This window comes from Girardinichthys multiradiatus, chromosome 20 (assembly GCF_021462225.1).
Source record: "Girardinichthys multiradiatus isolate DD_20200921_A chromosome 20, DD_fGirMul_XY1, whole genome shotgun sequence".
In the NCBI taxonomy this organism is placed as follows: domain Eukaryota; kingdom Metazoa; phylum Chordata; class Actinopteri; order Cyprinodontiformes; family Goodeidae; genus Girardinichthys; species Girardinichthys multiradiatus.
In genome coordinates this window covers 3357682-3375049 of record NC_061812.1, presented here as the reverse complement: position 1 = coordinate 3375049, position 17368 = coordinate 3357682, and the positions used below count along the sequence as shown (strand labels likewise).

General features: G+C 42.9%; 1 protein-coding gene across 4 annotated transcripts in view; it reads right to left on the bottom strand.

The window, feature by feature from the left end:
- Positions 1-17368, bottom strand: part of stab1 (stabilin 1) — a 101036-nt gene that overhangs the window by 45411 nt on the left and 38257 nt on the right. For all 4 annotated transcript variants that reach the window (XM_047347842.1, XM_047347840.1, XM_047347841.1 and 1 more), the window contains 16 exons: positions 16476-16571; positions 15849-15896; positions 15626-15759; positions 14314-14425; positions 13441-13518; positions 12773-12871; positions 12580-12684; positions 12034-12168; positions 11039-11167; positions 10654-10707; positions 10370-10483; positions 9442-9637; positions 7641-7736; positions 7513-7558; positions 676-755; positions 478-603 (listed from right to left, as the gene is read on the bottom strand). In XM_047347842.1, coding sequence (XP_047203798.1) covers positions 478-603; positions 676-755; positions 7513-7558; positions 7641-7736; positions 9442-9637; positions 10370-10483; positions 10654-10707; positions 11039-11167; positions 12034-12168; positions 12580-12684; positions 12773-12871; positions 13441-13518; positions 14314-14425; positions 15626-15759; positions 15849-15896; positions 16476-16571 — 1648 coding nt within the window. The remainder of the gene's footprint in view (positions 1-477; positions 604-675; positions 756-7512; positions 7559-7640; positions 7737-9441; positions 9638-10369; positions 10484-10653; positions 10708-11038; positions 11168-12033; positions 12169-12579; positions 12685-12772; positions 12872-13440; positions 13519-14313; positions 14426-15625; positions 15760-15848; positions 15897-16475; positions 16572-17368) is intronic.

Genomic DNA, 17368 nt, shown 5'->3' with positions numbered 1-17368 from the left:
TTACCCTGATAATTGAACCTTCACACTCTGCTCTTACTGGTGCAATGTGCAATCAATGAAGACTGGTTACCAGGCTGGTCCAATTTAGCCATGAAACCTCCCACACTAAAATGACAGGTGTTTCAGTTTCATTGTCCAACCCCTGTATGTGTAGGTCTGTTAAGTAGACATTTTATTTACATTGTATTTTTGTGTTATTTTAAAGTTATTTTTAGTTTTGGAACACTTTCTTTCCGATGTACAGATAACATGAAAATCTTAAAACACTGTAAGCCGACAACAGAAACCTCAATAAAGCCTGGGAGACAGAACTCAGGGCCAAAGAGATTGTGGAAGCAGCTTTATCATCTCTTCTCTTGTACCGCAGCAGATTTAGAGATCAGTAACACTAAACCTTTCTCCTGTAGATTTTGGGGCTTTCATCAAACCTTCAGAAGTGTTTCTGTTCCTCTGGGCTTCAGGAGGTCTTTCACTTACCCAGACAGACGACTCCATCTCCAGTGTAACCCTTTTTACAGGCACAGGTCCTCTCTCCAGGAGACACCTTTGTACAGACGGCAAACTCTGAGCATCCACCGTTTGACCTGCTGCACAAATCCAGCTCTGGAAGACAGAGGACAGCTCAGAACCAGGTTATTTACTTGAAGTGAACATGCCAGCTGTCAGTGTTTCTACCTCGGCAGAAGGTTCCATTTCCTTCATAACCAGCGGCGCAAACACAAACAGCAGCTGATCCCTGTGGTCCTGTTACACAACTGCAGCAGAAAACAAACTTTGAATAACAAATGTGATAATACTGTTGAAACATTCAGACAGGATGGATTTAGGCCCGATTTAGGCCCAGACACTTGAGCCCGGTCCCATTTCTTTAGGTCACCTCTTCCCTTTATACTTCAAATGAACGTCTTTTAAAAACAAACCTCTGACCCAATGGGACCCTTGAGAGACGGGCCTTTACTGCCAGTTGTAAACAGAAAACTTGTTTCTAACAGGAATGTTCAACCGCTTATTAAGGATACAGTAAAGGATCGAGGGACACTCTTGGTTTCAAAACTTTCATTCTGCATGTTTAGACATGAAGATTGGCACGTCTGAGCCAAAATAAAAAAGGACGTGTTTGACCAGTGACCCACATGTGCAGCAAAGACTTAAAGTGAGTTTTTAGGGACAAACAACATGTAAGAAAACGAACTGGATGGACTGAAAGAGCAGAGTGGGGGGAATGACTGTGTCCTCAGCCTGATTATGTGGACAAAACTGAGACTTTCAGCTGCTTCCATTCACTGCTGCAGTTTTTTACATAACCAGAAAACTAAGTGTTCTGGTGACATTTACTCAGATAGAGTAACAATAGTGATCAGAACCGATGAAAAATGCTGCCAGAATTTTTTTTTTTTTATCACGTTTTTCCAAGCAGTGAATTAAGGCCAGACTGGGCTGACCTCAGGTGAGGACCAAGCTGTTACTTCTTCAGGCTACTGCTCACACACAACATTTCTCCTGACTTCCTGCTTCTAGATCAATAGATCGCCACATAAATCCTCACCTCTGGAGATCACATTTATGCAGGAGATTACACAATCTGTGGTTTGACCTTTCACTCTTCCCACAAATTTTGGTTGGTCTTTTTTTAGTTTTCTTTTTTTATAATTCTCAATTTCAAACATGGAAATAAGTCACAGGGACAAGGTGTAAAAATAACAAAAACATAGTGGAACTTGTGATGTGTTGTTTAGATGTTAAAACCTGATGAAGACCAGATCAGTTAAAACAAGTTTTCCCAATATGTGACAGTCAGAGAGGTTGGTGGATATGCAATACCGTCACGGTAAATAAAATCTGAATCTGTGGTTAAACATTTTATACATCAGACTGTTGGCATGTCCTCACTGGATGCCATTTAAAATGATTTCCCATGTTGAGTCTATTCTGTAACACCTTTTGAGCAGTTTGGCTACAATATACAAAATATATTGTATAATACATTTTAATATATGGGAAAGTATAGGAATAGATGGCTCAACAGAGCTATGACTCTGTGTAAGTTTAGCAACTGTACTAAAGAGAAACCTAGGATTATTCTTGTTCTCTTCTATTAATGATGAGAAATAAGCTGTTCTAGCTTGGTGAAGTGTCTTTTTATACAACAGTAGGCTATTTTTCCAGATTAAGTAGGAATCCTCTAGGTGTGTAGAGCGACACTTTCTCTCCAATTTTCTAACATTGTGCTTTAAAGTACGCAGCTCTGAATTAAACCAAGGTGCCTGCCTCCTATGAATGATTACCTTCTTTTTCAAGGGGGCTGCATTGTCTAATGCATCACGCAATGATGAAGAAACACTATGAACAAGAGAATCAATGTGTGAAGGGGCAGAAACAGAATTACTGCCCTCTACTGTGTTTTTCAGTGATATTGAGGAAATTAAAAGTGGAACAGATTCTTTAAAGGTTGTTACAGCATCGCCTGATAATGATCTACTATAATGAAATTTTGTTTCAGGTGTGGAGTACTCGGTTAAATTAAACTCAAAGGTTATTAGAATACATTATTCTTTATATATTATTCAGTATATACGTTTTAAAAGACAGGAACATCAGTTTCATATATTGGAACAAAGTGTATATGGAAATATATTTTTGTTGCGTAAGGATGAACCTAAAGGAACAGAAAAGAGTCTGCCTCAATCATTCAGTGTGAAACCCGACCAGAACCTCCACCTGTCTGACAGATGAGATGCTGCTGTGGAAAATAAACGGTCAGGTTGTTTCTGTTTTTAAGGTTTTCACTCCACCGTGTCTCCAGTGTTTTTCTGCTTATCTCCAGGTTGTGTGCAGGGTCTTCCCACAGCTCACTGATCTCACTTGATATCCATTAACTCAGAAACTCTATTCTTCAGCCAATCACCAGCTGATTCCTGTTTAGGTCAAAGTGTAGGTTGTGTATTTCATATTGTTTTGAACTGCGGAATAAATCTCTTATTGAATGACCACCTGGTTTGTCTCTCTGTCTGCTAATTATTCATCCATCCATCTTTTTCCCGCTGCTCCCAGGTTCCCGTTGCCATCTGCTGTAATCTTCACCACATCGACTCTCTGAGAGGGAAGAGTGCAGATCTGCTTTGTGGATTTTAGTAATCATACTTCCTCTTTGCAGTGGGAGGATTTTTCTTTGATTATTGCCTGAATAGTAGTTACAATAGTAGTTAGTTTTTTGATAACAAGCAACAGTAACTGAACCATGTTCAAAACCAAGAGAGTTTTGAACATTCATGCAATGCATGTGCATTCGTCTCCTCTCTAGGAGCGGGGAAGCCTTTTTCAGTTTTTCCCATTATTATTATTATTTGGGTTTTTAGCACCATGTTATTGAGAGGAACAAGGCATATAATGGCTCTATGTTTGCCTGCTCCCAGCATAACAGGAAACTCTGTAACTAATCAGTTTTTCCATTATTAGGGTTCCAAGCCCAGAAGAAGCGATGGAGAGCAGCATGCCAGGCTTACAGCTCCCAGTGAGCAGAGAACCAGTGTTTTTGGCCAGTTTTTTCATTATTATTCGGGTTCCAAGCCTGCAGAGGTAAGTGAATGTGTCTGCAAAGTAGCAGAGGTTCATTGCATCCAGTAGACCTTGCTAAACTATTGCTTTTTGTCTTTTCTTTTACCTTATTATTATTATTGGGTTTCAGGCCCCAAAGTAGCAAGGGGAACAAGGTGTGCAATCATGTAGATTTGCCCTCTCTCTGGGAGCAGGTAACATTTGTTGTGTTTATTAATCCATGCAGAATGGCTTTAGAGGACTCTAAACAAAGAACTAACAAGCTAGTTAGTTAATACAGAATCAGGCTGATTGACCACAAGAGGAGGGGGCGGTTGGGGATTCAAGGTAGGATAGTGGCCCCAAAAACAAATTTCCTTAATACGAAGTAGTAAGAACAGTTCATAGTATTCATGAAAGGCTGGAAATCCCTCCTTTTCATTATACCGTCGTCATTCTGTAACACAGCAACAACTGGTTGTTGATGATGGGACCATCAACAACTGGGTCACACCAGAAACGCAACCAGGGCACGGTGCTGGTGGTGTAGGGGTTAAACGCGCGACCATGGCTATAGTCAGGCTATAGTCCTCGATGCGGTTGTTATTGGGACTGTAAATAGTGCAGAAATGTCCCGTTTTGATCTTCCTGTAAGGACAGACGGATGGATGGATGAATGGATGGATGAAAGGACGGATGGATGAAACGATGGATGGATGAATGGACGGATGGATGAAACGATGGATGGATGAATGGACGGATGGATGGATGAAAGGACGGATGGATGGATGAATGGACGGATGGATGGATGAAAGGACGGATGGATGAAAGGACGGATGGATGGATGGAAGGATGAAAGGACGGATGGATGGAAGGATGGATGAAATGATGGATGGATGAAATGATGGATGGATGAATGGAAGAATGAAAGGACAGATGGATGGATGGAAGGATGGATGGATGGATGAAAGGACGGATGGATGAAACGATGGATGGATGAATGGACGGATGGATGAAACGATGGATGGATGAATGGACGGATGGATGGATGAAAGGACGGATGGATGGATGAATGGACGGATGGATGAAAGGACGGATGGATGAAAGGACGGATGGATGGATGGAAGGATGAAAGGACGGATGGATGGAAGGATGGATGGATGGATGAAATGATGGATGGATGAATGGAAGAATGAAAGGACAGATGGATGGATGGAAGGATGGATGGATGGATGAAAGGACGGATGGATGAAACGATGGATGGATGAATGGACGGATGGATGGATGGATGAATGGACGGATGGATGGATGAAAGGACGGATGGATGGATGAATGGACGGATGGATGGATGAAAGGACGGATGGATGAAAGGACGGATGGATGGATGGAAGGATGAAAGGACGGATGGATGGATGGATGGATGGATGGATGAAATGATGAATGGATGAATGGAAGAATGAAAGGACAGATGGATGGATGGAAGGATGGATGGATGGATGAAAGGACGGATGGATGAAACGATGGATGGATGGATGGAAGAATGAAAGGACAGATGGATGGATGGAAGGATGGATGGATGGATGGATGGAAGGATGGATGTATGGATGGAAGGATGGATGGATGAAACGATGGATGGATGAAAGGACGGATGGATGGATGGATGGAAGGATGGATGGATGAAATGATGGATGGATGAATGGACGGATGGATGGATGGAAGGATGAAAGGACGGATGGATGGATGGAACGATGGATGGATGGATGGAAGGATGGATGGATGGATGGATGAAACGATGGATGGATGAAAGGACGGATGGATGGATGGATGGAAGGATGGATGGATGAAATAATGGATGGATGAATGGACGGATGGATGGATGGAAGGATGAAATGATGGATGGATGAATGGACGGATGGATGGATGGATGAAATGATGGATGGATGAATGGACGGATGGATGGATGAAAGGACGGATGGATGGATGGAAGGATGAAAGGACGGATGGATGGATGAAACGATGGATGGATGAATGGACGGATGAAAGGACGGATGGATGAAAGGACGGATGGACAGATGGATGAAAGGACGGATGGATGGATGGATGGACAGATGGACAGATGAAAGGACGGATGGATGGATGGATGGATGAATGGACAGACGGACAGATGGATGGACAGACGGACAGATGGATGGATGGACAGACGGACAGATGGATGAATGGACAGACGGATGGACGAAAGGACGGATGGACAGATGGACAAAAGGACGGATGGACAGATGGATGAAAGGACGGATGGACGGATGAAAGGACGGATGGATGGATGGAAGGATGGATGGATGAAACGATGGATGGATGGATGGAAGGATGAAAGGACGGATGAATGGATGAAACGATGGATGGATGAATGGACGGATGGATGGATGAAAGGACGGATGGATGGATGGAAGGATGAAAGGACGGATGGATGAAACGATGGATGGATGAAAGGACAGATGGATGGATGAAAGGACGGATGGATGGATGGATGAAAGGACGGATGGATGGATGGAAGGATGAAGGACGGATGGATGGATGAAACGATGGATGGATTAATGGACGGATGGATGGATGAAAGGACGGATGGATGAAAGGATGAAAGGAAAGATGGATGGATGAAAGGACGGATGAATTGATGAAAGGACGGATGGATGGATGGATGGACAGACGGACAGATGGACAGACGGACAGATGGATGGATGGATGAAAGGACGGATGGATGGATGGATGGACAGACGGACAGATGGATGGGTGAAAGGACGGATGGATGGATGGACAGACGGACAGATGGATGGATGGACAGACGGATGGACGAAAGGACGGATGGATGGATGGATGAAAGGACAGATGGATGGATGGACAGACGGACAGATGGATGGATGGACAGATGGATGGATGGACAGATAGATGGATGGACAGACGGATGGACGAAAGGACGGATGGATGGATGGACAGATGGATGGATGGACTGACGGACAGATGGATGGATGGACAGATGGATGGATGGACAGACGGATGGACGAAAGGATGGATGGACAGATGGATGAAAGGACGGATGGACAGATGGACGGATGGATGAAAGGACGGATGGATGGATGAAAGGACGGATGGACAGACGGACGGATGGATGAAAGGACGGATGGATGGATGGATGCATGGATGAAAGGATGGATGGATGGATGGACGGATGGATGGATGAAAGGACGGATGGATGGATGAAAGGACGGATGGATGGATGAAAGGACGGATGGATGGATGAAAGGACGGATGGATGGATGAAAGGACGGATGGATGGATGAAAGGACGGATAAGAGGTTTGAGAATAAAAAAAGGCTTAAATGACTTTGGAGTTGCTTTGATATTTAGATCAGATGTACTTGAATGAATCCTAAAATCAGCTGTGGTAAAATCTCTTCTGGGTCACAGGGACTCATCAGGACGGTACTGGTATGTTGTCCCATCTCGTCTGCTGTGCAATGTTTCGGACCAGTTGAATGCTACAGAGACCTGGATTTGGATCTCTGCTGATTTTGTCCAGAACCAGTGATGTTTACCTTTAGCTTAATGATGTTTCAGGCGAGTCATTCAGTTCAGTAAAGAGCAGCTATGTACCGTATTGCTGTTGACATGAAGTTCTGATTTGGTCCACATTTCTTTCTCCACTGTAGCTCCACGAGAAACCGTAATTTTCCTAAACAGCAGAGTTCTGTGACAGGAGGAAGTCCTCTCTGTTTTGTTCTGGTGTCACTTTTTAGTTCCCCTGCAGAGTGTTTCACTGAGCACTTAATACCTGATCTGTGTGTTCACGTAGAAAACAACACTGTATTCGTTGGGCACCGAACCAAAAGCGCTGTACTGGATATTTTGGGTACAAATGAGTGGACCATTACACGCCTGGAGATGATACCACAACCAGGTAAACACAGTGACGGAAGAACTTACTTGGCATTCTCATCACACACATCTCCACAGGCGTCATTTCTGATCTCTGAGAAACACAGATTTAGAAACAGGTTAGAGGTCAACATGGAGCACAACCACAGCTTTGTATTTGTGGAACTAGAACGTACCTACAGAGCAGGAAGCTCCTTTCCAACCTTTGTAGCACAGACACCTGCCGCTTCCTGTCAGCCCGTCGTCACACTTCCCGTGGTCGCAGGAACACTCTGCAACGAACAGAAAGGTCTGAAACTCTGCTGCCTCTTTGTGTATCATCTCTGCTTTGAGTTAAATCAAAAACAGCTCATTTATTTACACCACGACGAAGACGAACTGGATATTATCTGAACAGCTATGTTCTAAGAGACGGATCAATCTGGTCTGTAATCAGCTTATTGAAGAGGTCCAGTTTTTTATCGTTATTTAACTAAGAGATGCGTAAACCTCCTGTCTGCTTGCTTCTACTTATACCTACAGTAGCAAAACAAGTACGGGAATTTGTGCTTGGTCAACGTTTCTTTGCAATCAGCCTTTTACTGCTGAAAATCCTATTCATGTCCTGTTAAATGATGCCTCATTTGTAGGGAAAATCTGTGGGTTAAGCAGCAGAGTTGAATACGTGGGTCTATGAAAAACACACCAAACTCTCAGACAACTAAACAATATAACTGCTTCCTGAGACCTTCTGTGGTTTTACATGATGAAAGCAAAGGCTGCAGCAAGGAAACAGCAACCGGGACCCACACCACGATGCTCAGTGAAGAGTGAAGGTATCTGTAGTCTGTTGAGCAGAGCCCAGGCTTTCTGGCTTAGGTTGACACCATCACCACCGCCTCAGCCAGGAAAGTGGTCACCACAGATGGCTCTGCAAGTGTCTCCCTTGGCTGAGGGGCTGCAACGTTTTGGTGAGAACAGACCATTCCTCTGTGGTGGGGACTGTAGTCCCTCCGCTTATCTATGTTGGCACACAAACTGACAGTCTGAATCTGCAGTCGCTGAAAGGAACTCGTTTACCAGGAGCCCTGAACTATAGCGCAGACGTAATCTGGGCAACGCAGTTACAGTTCATGTCATATCGACACACTGCAGTCATATATACTATAAATCATATTTGGCAAAGCTATTATCATCAAGTAAGTTGAATTACTTTACCATTAAAGCAGTTTTGTGTTTATTTATCAGTGCTGTTGTCTTCCTTCCATCCAGAAGACCCAGTAAAGACGATTGTGTCGCTTAAAAAATAATGTGACTTAATTTGGAAATGTTTTTAAATAATAATATACAGTCTGTGACAACTCCAAATCTGAGTAATACCTAAATAAGACTTTGCTAATTTGTATGTGATCACACTTAAAATGAAACGATACACAGCCAAACCTTGATTGATGCTACTGATTCTAGAAGGTTCTGTGTTAGCTACAAATCTGGAACAAATGAAGTTTGATATTCATGTGAATCAGGAATGTTACTCTTGATCAGATCTACACAGAACCTACAAGGTGGTTTCCAAACCCAGGGACCCAAAGGTCATCTCCAGCCTTCCTTGCCTCAGTCACCAACAAGTCACTCCTGCAGCCCTAATGGTACACCACATGTCATCAGTAGATCGTGAGGGAAGCAGCTGGATCTGCAGGGTCATCAGGGGAGAGCGCTCTGCACCTTTCACAGTTTAGGATGCAGTGCCAATTCACACCACTAGATGTCAAAACTACATATATCCCCTTTACATTTTATTTTATCAGGTTTTTACCTGTACAGGTTTTTATTTAGTTACAAATGCTAAGCTGAACCAGCACATCCTAAACAGCCTAACATACTGGGTAAACTGGGGCAAAGGGCAGTTTGTATCCCAACATTAATGCTGTTTTGAGCCACATTCCCAGAGAGTGTTGCCCTCTGGTGTCAGTGTGTGTGTGTGTGTGTGTCACTCACTGGAGGAGCAGTTGAGTCCGTAGCGTCCCGGCTCACAGTCCTCACAGGCGGTGCCATGGAAACCCTCGTAGCATTGGCACTCCCCGTTGCCATGGTTACCGTCCTGGCATTGCCCGTGATTGGAGCATGGGCTCCTGTCGTCTCCGGGGCATTTAAAGCACTCGTGGCCGTAGAAACCAGGGCAACAGGAGTGATCCTGTGGGACATAATACATTTTTAATACTTGACATCTCTTAAAGTCTGTCTTGTCTGAGCATTCTAGTTTCAAGTTCTGATTTACATCTTTCAAAATATGAGAAGTTAATCAGCTTAATTATCAGTTCTTTTTTCTGTACTGATTCAGCCCTGGAAAGCCGTCCAATCGAACAACAGTCGTCACCCAATCTTTTAAGGCTGTTCAGGAACCTTGAGGTAAGAATATCTGGAGATAAAGCTGGAAAGTATCGTCTGTTAGTTAGTTAATGATCCGGAATGATCTGGAAGCAGAACGACAGGAAGTGGCTGGTGAAGACAGTGAATGGATTACAAAGTTTGCGTTGTTGTGAATGAAGCTCATATTGCTCGAGTAAATTAGTAAACCAGTTAGTTTTAGTGGTAACTGGAAATGATTTTAAAATCACAAAAAACAACAAATTACTGATGTCAGATCCAGGGTAGATCCAATCTGAATCTGGACCTTGATGTCAGATCCAGGGTAGATCCAATCTGAATCTGGACCTTGATGTCAGATCCAGGGTAGATCCAATCTGAATCTGGACCTTGATGTCAGATCCAGGGTAGATCCAATCTGAATCTGGACCTTGTGTTTTAGATCCATCAGTGCAGCCAAGCTTGGAGGCAGTAAAAGTTAGATGCAGATGTGAACTGACTGAGCAGAACCACAGAATATAACTATACTTTGGTAGCAGGAGTATTATTGTCAGCTGACCATAGTGTGACGAAGGCAATTGATGATGCAGCCTGGCACAAACGTCCTTCTGGGTCCGACCCGCTTCCGGTAAAAACAGTTGGGCTTCATGTTGGCAGGAAACTGTTCCCTGATCTGGAGCAGAAAACAAGGCTGAGAGCTGAGCCATAATGAGGGATGCTTTGTTTGTTTATTCTGGTAACTCTGCTGCTTCTAGATCAGATAAATAATAAGCTGTATGATGATCAGAACATCATGCAGCAGCTACTGAGCTCAGAGGGAATGAACCAAAACAGGTTTCTTACTGGACTGTAGTTAAAGAGGCATCGAGGAGGTCCATCACAGTCCGAACACCTTCCCTGGAAAAACAGGTCCAGGCAGACTGGAATTACTGGGAGATCCACCATCCAAACATTTATGGGCTTTACTGTTTTTACCTATTAGCACAAACTTTTAACTTCAACTTTTTTATTTAAAAGCTTTTCTCAACCATATCAGCTATAAAAGGTGTTATAAACTATCTATTCCAAGGTTTCAGGCATCAGAAAAAACTTTATTTCCAATTCTTCCACATTTTTAATCCAAACATCGGGGCTGTTCATTTTTACTGCATAAGGAAAATTCACTCATTCATTTCTACACTGGTCCTATTCCCCATCCACTGACAATTCCTCCATCTTCCATACTTACTTTGGACTGCAGGGAGACCTGCTGACTGCACCTGTTGCGACGCACTTTGAGGACCTGCTGGAGGATGATGACGACGCCGTACTGCGTCTCAATAAAACTGCCGTTGAGAGGAACATCATTCACAGCAGTCTGCAGGAGGAGGAAGAGGAAATAAGTCAGTCTGTAGGCTGAGGAAGATCTGAAGTTTGTATCTGAAGAACCCTTACATCAAAAAAAGAGCTAATTTATTTAAAATCATGCATTTTTGGAACAGACCAATAGAAAGGAGAGCATAATTCAGAGGAGCAGCCAAGTGGCATGTGGTAACACTGGAGGAGCTGCAGAGATCCACAACCCAGATGAATATTCACAGAGGCTCTGTGAATATTCTGAACAATCTGAGCTTGAGCTGTTTTACAAATATTTCAGTCTTTAAACGTGTGAAGCTTGTAGAGACATTCCTCAGAAGACCTGCAGCTGTAACTGCAGTGAAAGTCACAAGTAGTGACTCGGGGAGGCTGATAGCAGATGTATGTCACAATTTTCTGATTTTTATTTGCAAAGATTTGGATAAAAAACAAATGCTGAATGCTTCATTTCAGAATTCATCATCCTGAAACTGAAGGTTTGACGAAGATCCCTGTTATCAGATGGTGTCAGAGTAAAGGTTAGGTACAGGAAATAAACGCAGTAGGGAAACCCTCTCATCCTTTCCAGTTCCTCGTGGAGGATCCTAAGGATGTCTGGAGTTCCCTCCTGGACCTGTTGTCCTCGCGACCCAATCCCGAATAAGCGGAAGGCAATGGATGGATGGAAGCCTGTTATTGTCTGGGTGTATTTCCCAAAACCGATCTGAGGAAAATCTGGATCCGTCCTCAGACTCTGAAATGATCCCGGTAAAACCCGAACAACCAGGAAATGAGCTTCATTCACACCTGGCTAAGAGGAAGGAACTCCAGCAACAAACTAAATGGAACATCGGAGCAGCACCAGAATCTGAAACTTGTTGAAAGTACCTGGTTTTTGTCAGTCAGATGGAACTGGACCTGGTAGTCCGGACCCAGCAGAGTGCTTCTCAACATGCCGTCATGCAGGTGGTCGGGAAACAGCAGCTCATTAAGAATCACATGGTACTGAAACACATCCGAGTCCTGGACAGCAGACATGAGGAGTTACTGATGATAAACACACCTGATTATGTTCTGGTATCTTCCAGTCACAGATAGACATTTACCTTTGTTTTGGTTTTATTTACAGATGTTACAGATGTTCATTTTGATGAATTTATAATCTTACATTTTTATATGTCTAATCTCCGATGTTTTTTTCATCACTAATCTAAAAGATTTCCAATAAAAATCCAGATTGGACCCAGACGGAGTCTGTTGACGAGGTGTGAACAGCAGTTTTATTCATTTATTCACCCTTTAAACTGCTGCTTATTGTTTGAATTAGTAAGGCCTGATTTCAGCATCTCATTCTCGGGTTTTTGGTTTTATTTTATTCCTCCCCAAAGTTTGTTCAGGTCAACAGGAATTTACAGAACTATATCATGAACCTACCAGGAATGATGAGTTTGTTCTGCTAAGGTGGTTCCTGACAGCCTCATCAGTCGGCAGCAGGAGAGTAAAATCCAGACCACCGAGATGTTCTGACAGGTTGTATGTCTGTGAAAAAGCAAAGTAAAATAAGACCATTAACACCTGATAAAGATCATGGGTACAAACATAAAAGAGACTCAGGAGCAAATCCTACCAGAGCGTACTCTCTGAAGAGGCTGAAGCTGGAGGAGTTCAGGAACGCCATCACAGTGGGAGGTTCAGGTGGAAGGTCTGAGCGGGATGGTGCCAGAACCTGATCACACAGATAGATGGGCATTAACGTGAACATGATGTAATTTAAAATGTTTCATTGTAAAATACATCCAAAATATACAAAGAAGCAATATGGCTGCAATAAATGCACTACACGCATGAACTAGAGGACATGTTAGGCTAAGCTAACGCTACCTAATGCTAACCCGCTATAATGGTGCTCATAGACACAATAGACCCAGCATAAAATGTTTTAACAGTTGAAAATATTAGTAACTGATCACAGGTTCTTCCTCCCAGCAGCTGTTAGACTTTATAACCATTGCTGCTGCCAACAAACTCAGTAAGTGTTCACATTTCTGCTGTTATTTGCAGTTTTTCCATGTCTTGTAAATTGATTTTTTTATGTACAAATTTACAAGCACAGTTTGCACATTTTTAAATCACCCTACTCAGTTGCACATTTCTCTTAATCGGATTATGCCATTTTTAATAACTGTACAGTATTATTTAGGCTGGTCTTTGAATTAAACCGAGTCAGGTTTAGCTTCCTTGGTTTAAAGGTCTAGGAGTAAATGACTTCGGACAACCGGACTGTTTGACTCCTACCTGGTTTATGACGTGGATGTAGCCGTTGATCGCAGGCAGGTTGTGGGTGATGATGGAGGCGTTTCCAATGCAGAGCATCTGGACAAAACAACAACCAAAAAACAACGTTTGTTTGGTTCTGAACTCAGGCTGTGAGACGGTCACATGATCACATTAATTTAAATGCTTTAACTAATAAAGAATGAAGCTCAGTCAGTCAGTCATTTTCTACCACTTATTCCATAGTGGGTCATGGGGGAACTGGTGCCTATCTCCAACAGTCTATGGGCGAGAGGCAGGGTACACCCTGGACAGGTCGCCAGTCCATCGCAGGGCAACACACAACCACCATGCACACACTCATTTATACACCTAAGGGCAATTTAGAGACCAATTAACCTAACAGGCATGTCTTTGGACTGTGGGAGGAAGTCAGAGTACCTGGTGAGAACCCACGCATGCACAGGGAGAACATGCAAGACCCCCGGCCGGGAATCGATGGATGGATGGATGGATGGATGGATGGATGGATGGATGGATGGATGGATGGATGGATGGATAGGATAGTAGTTTAGTCTTGAATCCATATAGAGCAACTAATCTGCAGTGATGAAATGTTTCAGGCATCTGATTTGTTTATTCTGCATTTCTGAATATTTTATTTTTAGCAACGTTTGTTGCTTTTCTGATTTATATAAAATATTTATACCATAAACATTGGTGTTAATGCAGTGAACCTTGGTATTTACCTTCAGCGTTCTCAAACAGAGAGACTCTCATACCATTGTCATTATTACAGGTGAAGCTCTTCAGGTGAGCTGCTGCTCAGAGGTGATTACTGTCAGTCTATTTGTGCGTACACGTCTTGGTTTAATAACGCTATCCCATTCTTACCCCACTGACGTTCCTGATCTCCCACTTGGTGGAGGGGTTCAGAGTGGGCAGCCTGTGTCCCAACAGATTGTCCAGGTCTTCCACAGAGTAAACTCCCAGTAAGTAGTGGGCCCTAAAACCAGGAAAACCAAAATACGGCCTGGTTATAGCATCTTTAAACTTAAGAACACTAAATCTGAAGCCACCAACCAGCGTCTTAACCTGAAAAATCAAATCAAACTGTAGGAAATCTTTTATAAAACTGTTTTTTTTTTGTCCTACCTTCCACATGACAAAGACATGAAAACATGGGGCTTTGTCCTCTTTTATGCATTGTGACTTTGGCAGAACAGTGACTGAAGGATTCAGAACTCAAAGGCAAAGAAATTAACTCATTTTCTTGAGCATAGTTAAAAGATGTGATCAGAGTCGGGAATTCAGGGAACTGGGGGTAAAATCAACAGTGTGGCCTCAGTTTTAGTCTGAGTGGTGAGTCTCAATCATTTTTAAGTTGCAGATTCAAACTGAATTTGAAGTTAAAATTCACTCTTTAATTAAACCCAAACTTTAATCCCATGGGTTGCTCACTCTTTAGGAGTGGCGCCTGTAATGGAAATTCTTGTATTAAGTGTTCTAAGGTGATCCAAAGTGTATGACCTTTAGGTTACCTCTCTGCTTTTATAACATCCGTGTTAGAGGAGGAAGCTGTAAAAGCCAGTAAGAGACATTTAATGGTTAAAACCCATCCTTTAGGGTGATGTCTCAGGAAGAGCAGATGGTCTGCTCGTAGATAACTTTGTCTCCTCTGACCTGAGGAGGGTCTAGGGTCATAAAACACAGACTCTTTGAAGTTGAGGTAACACCCACATACTCTTTAAATACTGTGTGTAAATGTTGATCAGGGCTCTGCTTCACTGACTAAGCTCAGTGACAGGGTCTTCAAACGCTGAATGCCTTTGAATAAAACTTAGAAAGACAAAGTCCGGTCTTCGTCTTTTAATGAGTTAATTTCTCTCCCACTTCGATAAGAAAATTCCACTACAGGCCCAGTAGATGTCCCGGTACTGTTAGTTCTTCTTACAAACCTTGAGGAGACAGAAGAGGCCGTCTGCTACATGCACACTTTCAGTCTCTAGTTGTGCAGCAAGCCAAGATAAAGTTCTGTTCTTCACACACAGGATTTACAGATTCTGACCCAGAGATGATCCAAACCCAGGTTCTCTTTTTCATTCCTCACTTTATTTCCCATAAAGACTCAGACCGATTTTGTGAGAAATAAAAGCGGTGCATATAAAAACCAACAGTTAGAGTGATGAGTGTGTGGATTCCTGACCGCAGGAAGTGAGGCAGGCGGTGCCGGGTGGTCCAGAAAGAGTTCTCAGCTTTGCTCATGATCATTATGGCTTCTCGGGAAGGAGCCAGGATGGTGAGATTCCCGCTCAGATCCTCAGAAGAGTGTCCGAACTTCTAAAATCAAACATAACAATTCTGCCTTCAGTTTAAAGTTTCTGGTTTTTATTTTCAGAACTTAGAACACAAACCTGGATGTTACGCACCTGAATCAGTCTGAAGAAACTGTAGAGCTGTAAGTTCATGTCCAGCTCCTATTAAGAGCCAAAAACAGTTATTCTCATGGTTCAGGACAAACTCTGACAATAAACCTAAACATCAGCCTGAAACTAAAGCCCTGAGGTGGAAGCTGATAAGGAAAACTCCTTTAACAGAACAGGAAACATGACCCGGTCACCCATTTTTACACTGTGGTTTTCACTGAAAGGCTTTATGAGTCAGCTTGGTTCTGAGCTGTTCTATAATCCATCTTTCTGTAAACTGGCGTTTGGAACCTGGACCTGGACCTCTTCATCTCACCTGCATCAGTTTAACTACTTACCCAGGAACAAAACCTGCAGCAGTGAATTAACTACTGAATCATCTGTTGGTCTGTACTGAAAATGTCTGCAGTAGGAATATAAAATATGTAGCAGATGCATAAAAGTTGCATTTATTGTAAAATATTAGAGAAGGTTGGAAGGAGAAAATACTTTTGCTAAACATAAAAACAAAATTTTAAATATCAGAGCTTTACTGTCAGTTTATTCTTTATATTTCTCTGATATTATTATTCTGGGTGTTTTGCTGCTATGACTGAAGTCAGCAATGATTCTCTGCTGATGACGACTTACATCCAGTAAGAACCCGAAGCACTGGTTTCCATCCCCAGCGTAGCCGTCCGGACAGGAGCAGTGGTGGACTCCATCATCCTTCAGCTCACACTTGGCCTGACATGGAAACATTATGCAAGCAATTTAAATTATGCACTAAGCTGCAGAGCTAAAAAAAAAAAAAAAGGAGAGCTGCACTTGTTAGACGCTAGACCGTCTCCACACCTCAAAACATTACCATTTCTCATCCACGTTTGTCAACATATTGACTCGATTTTAATAGTACAAATTCCTCTTCACGCCAACAGTTTATCCACCTACAGCTATCACAACCCACTGGTGCTCATTTTGGTCAGTTTATTGTTTGGTGCTTTCCTCAGTTTAGACATTTATGTTTTACCTCCTGGTTTGTTTTAGTGTTTATGTACGTTTGTATTATTATTCTGTTAGATATCCTTCCTTGTGTCTCTTTCTCTGCTCTCATTCTGCTCATTACTCTTCTCTCCCTCAGATCCCTCAGCTTTCATTGGTCTCAGCTGTTTCTCACACTCACCTGATTACCCTCACCTGTTCTCCCTGCCTTCTCTCCTCTCTCACCCCCTGTATATAGCAGCCTGGTTCACCCTCTGATTTGCTGGTTCCTTCTGCTGGCTTCCCCACATCAGAACTCTACTCCAGATGGTCTGTGTCTCTGTCCTGCTCTTATTGCTCTCCTTCTGTCTGTAAAGGTTGAATTCGAGCGTCTAAACTCATCATGAACTTCCGAGCTCCTGTCTGCACTTTGGTCCAGCTACAACCTCCACATTCACGATAACAGCAGGTTTACTTCAGTTATTTGTGGACTGACAGCAACCCAAAGAACCTTTTACCTGAGAAACCAACAGGGAAAATGTCTCAAACACAACACCGTAAGT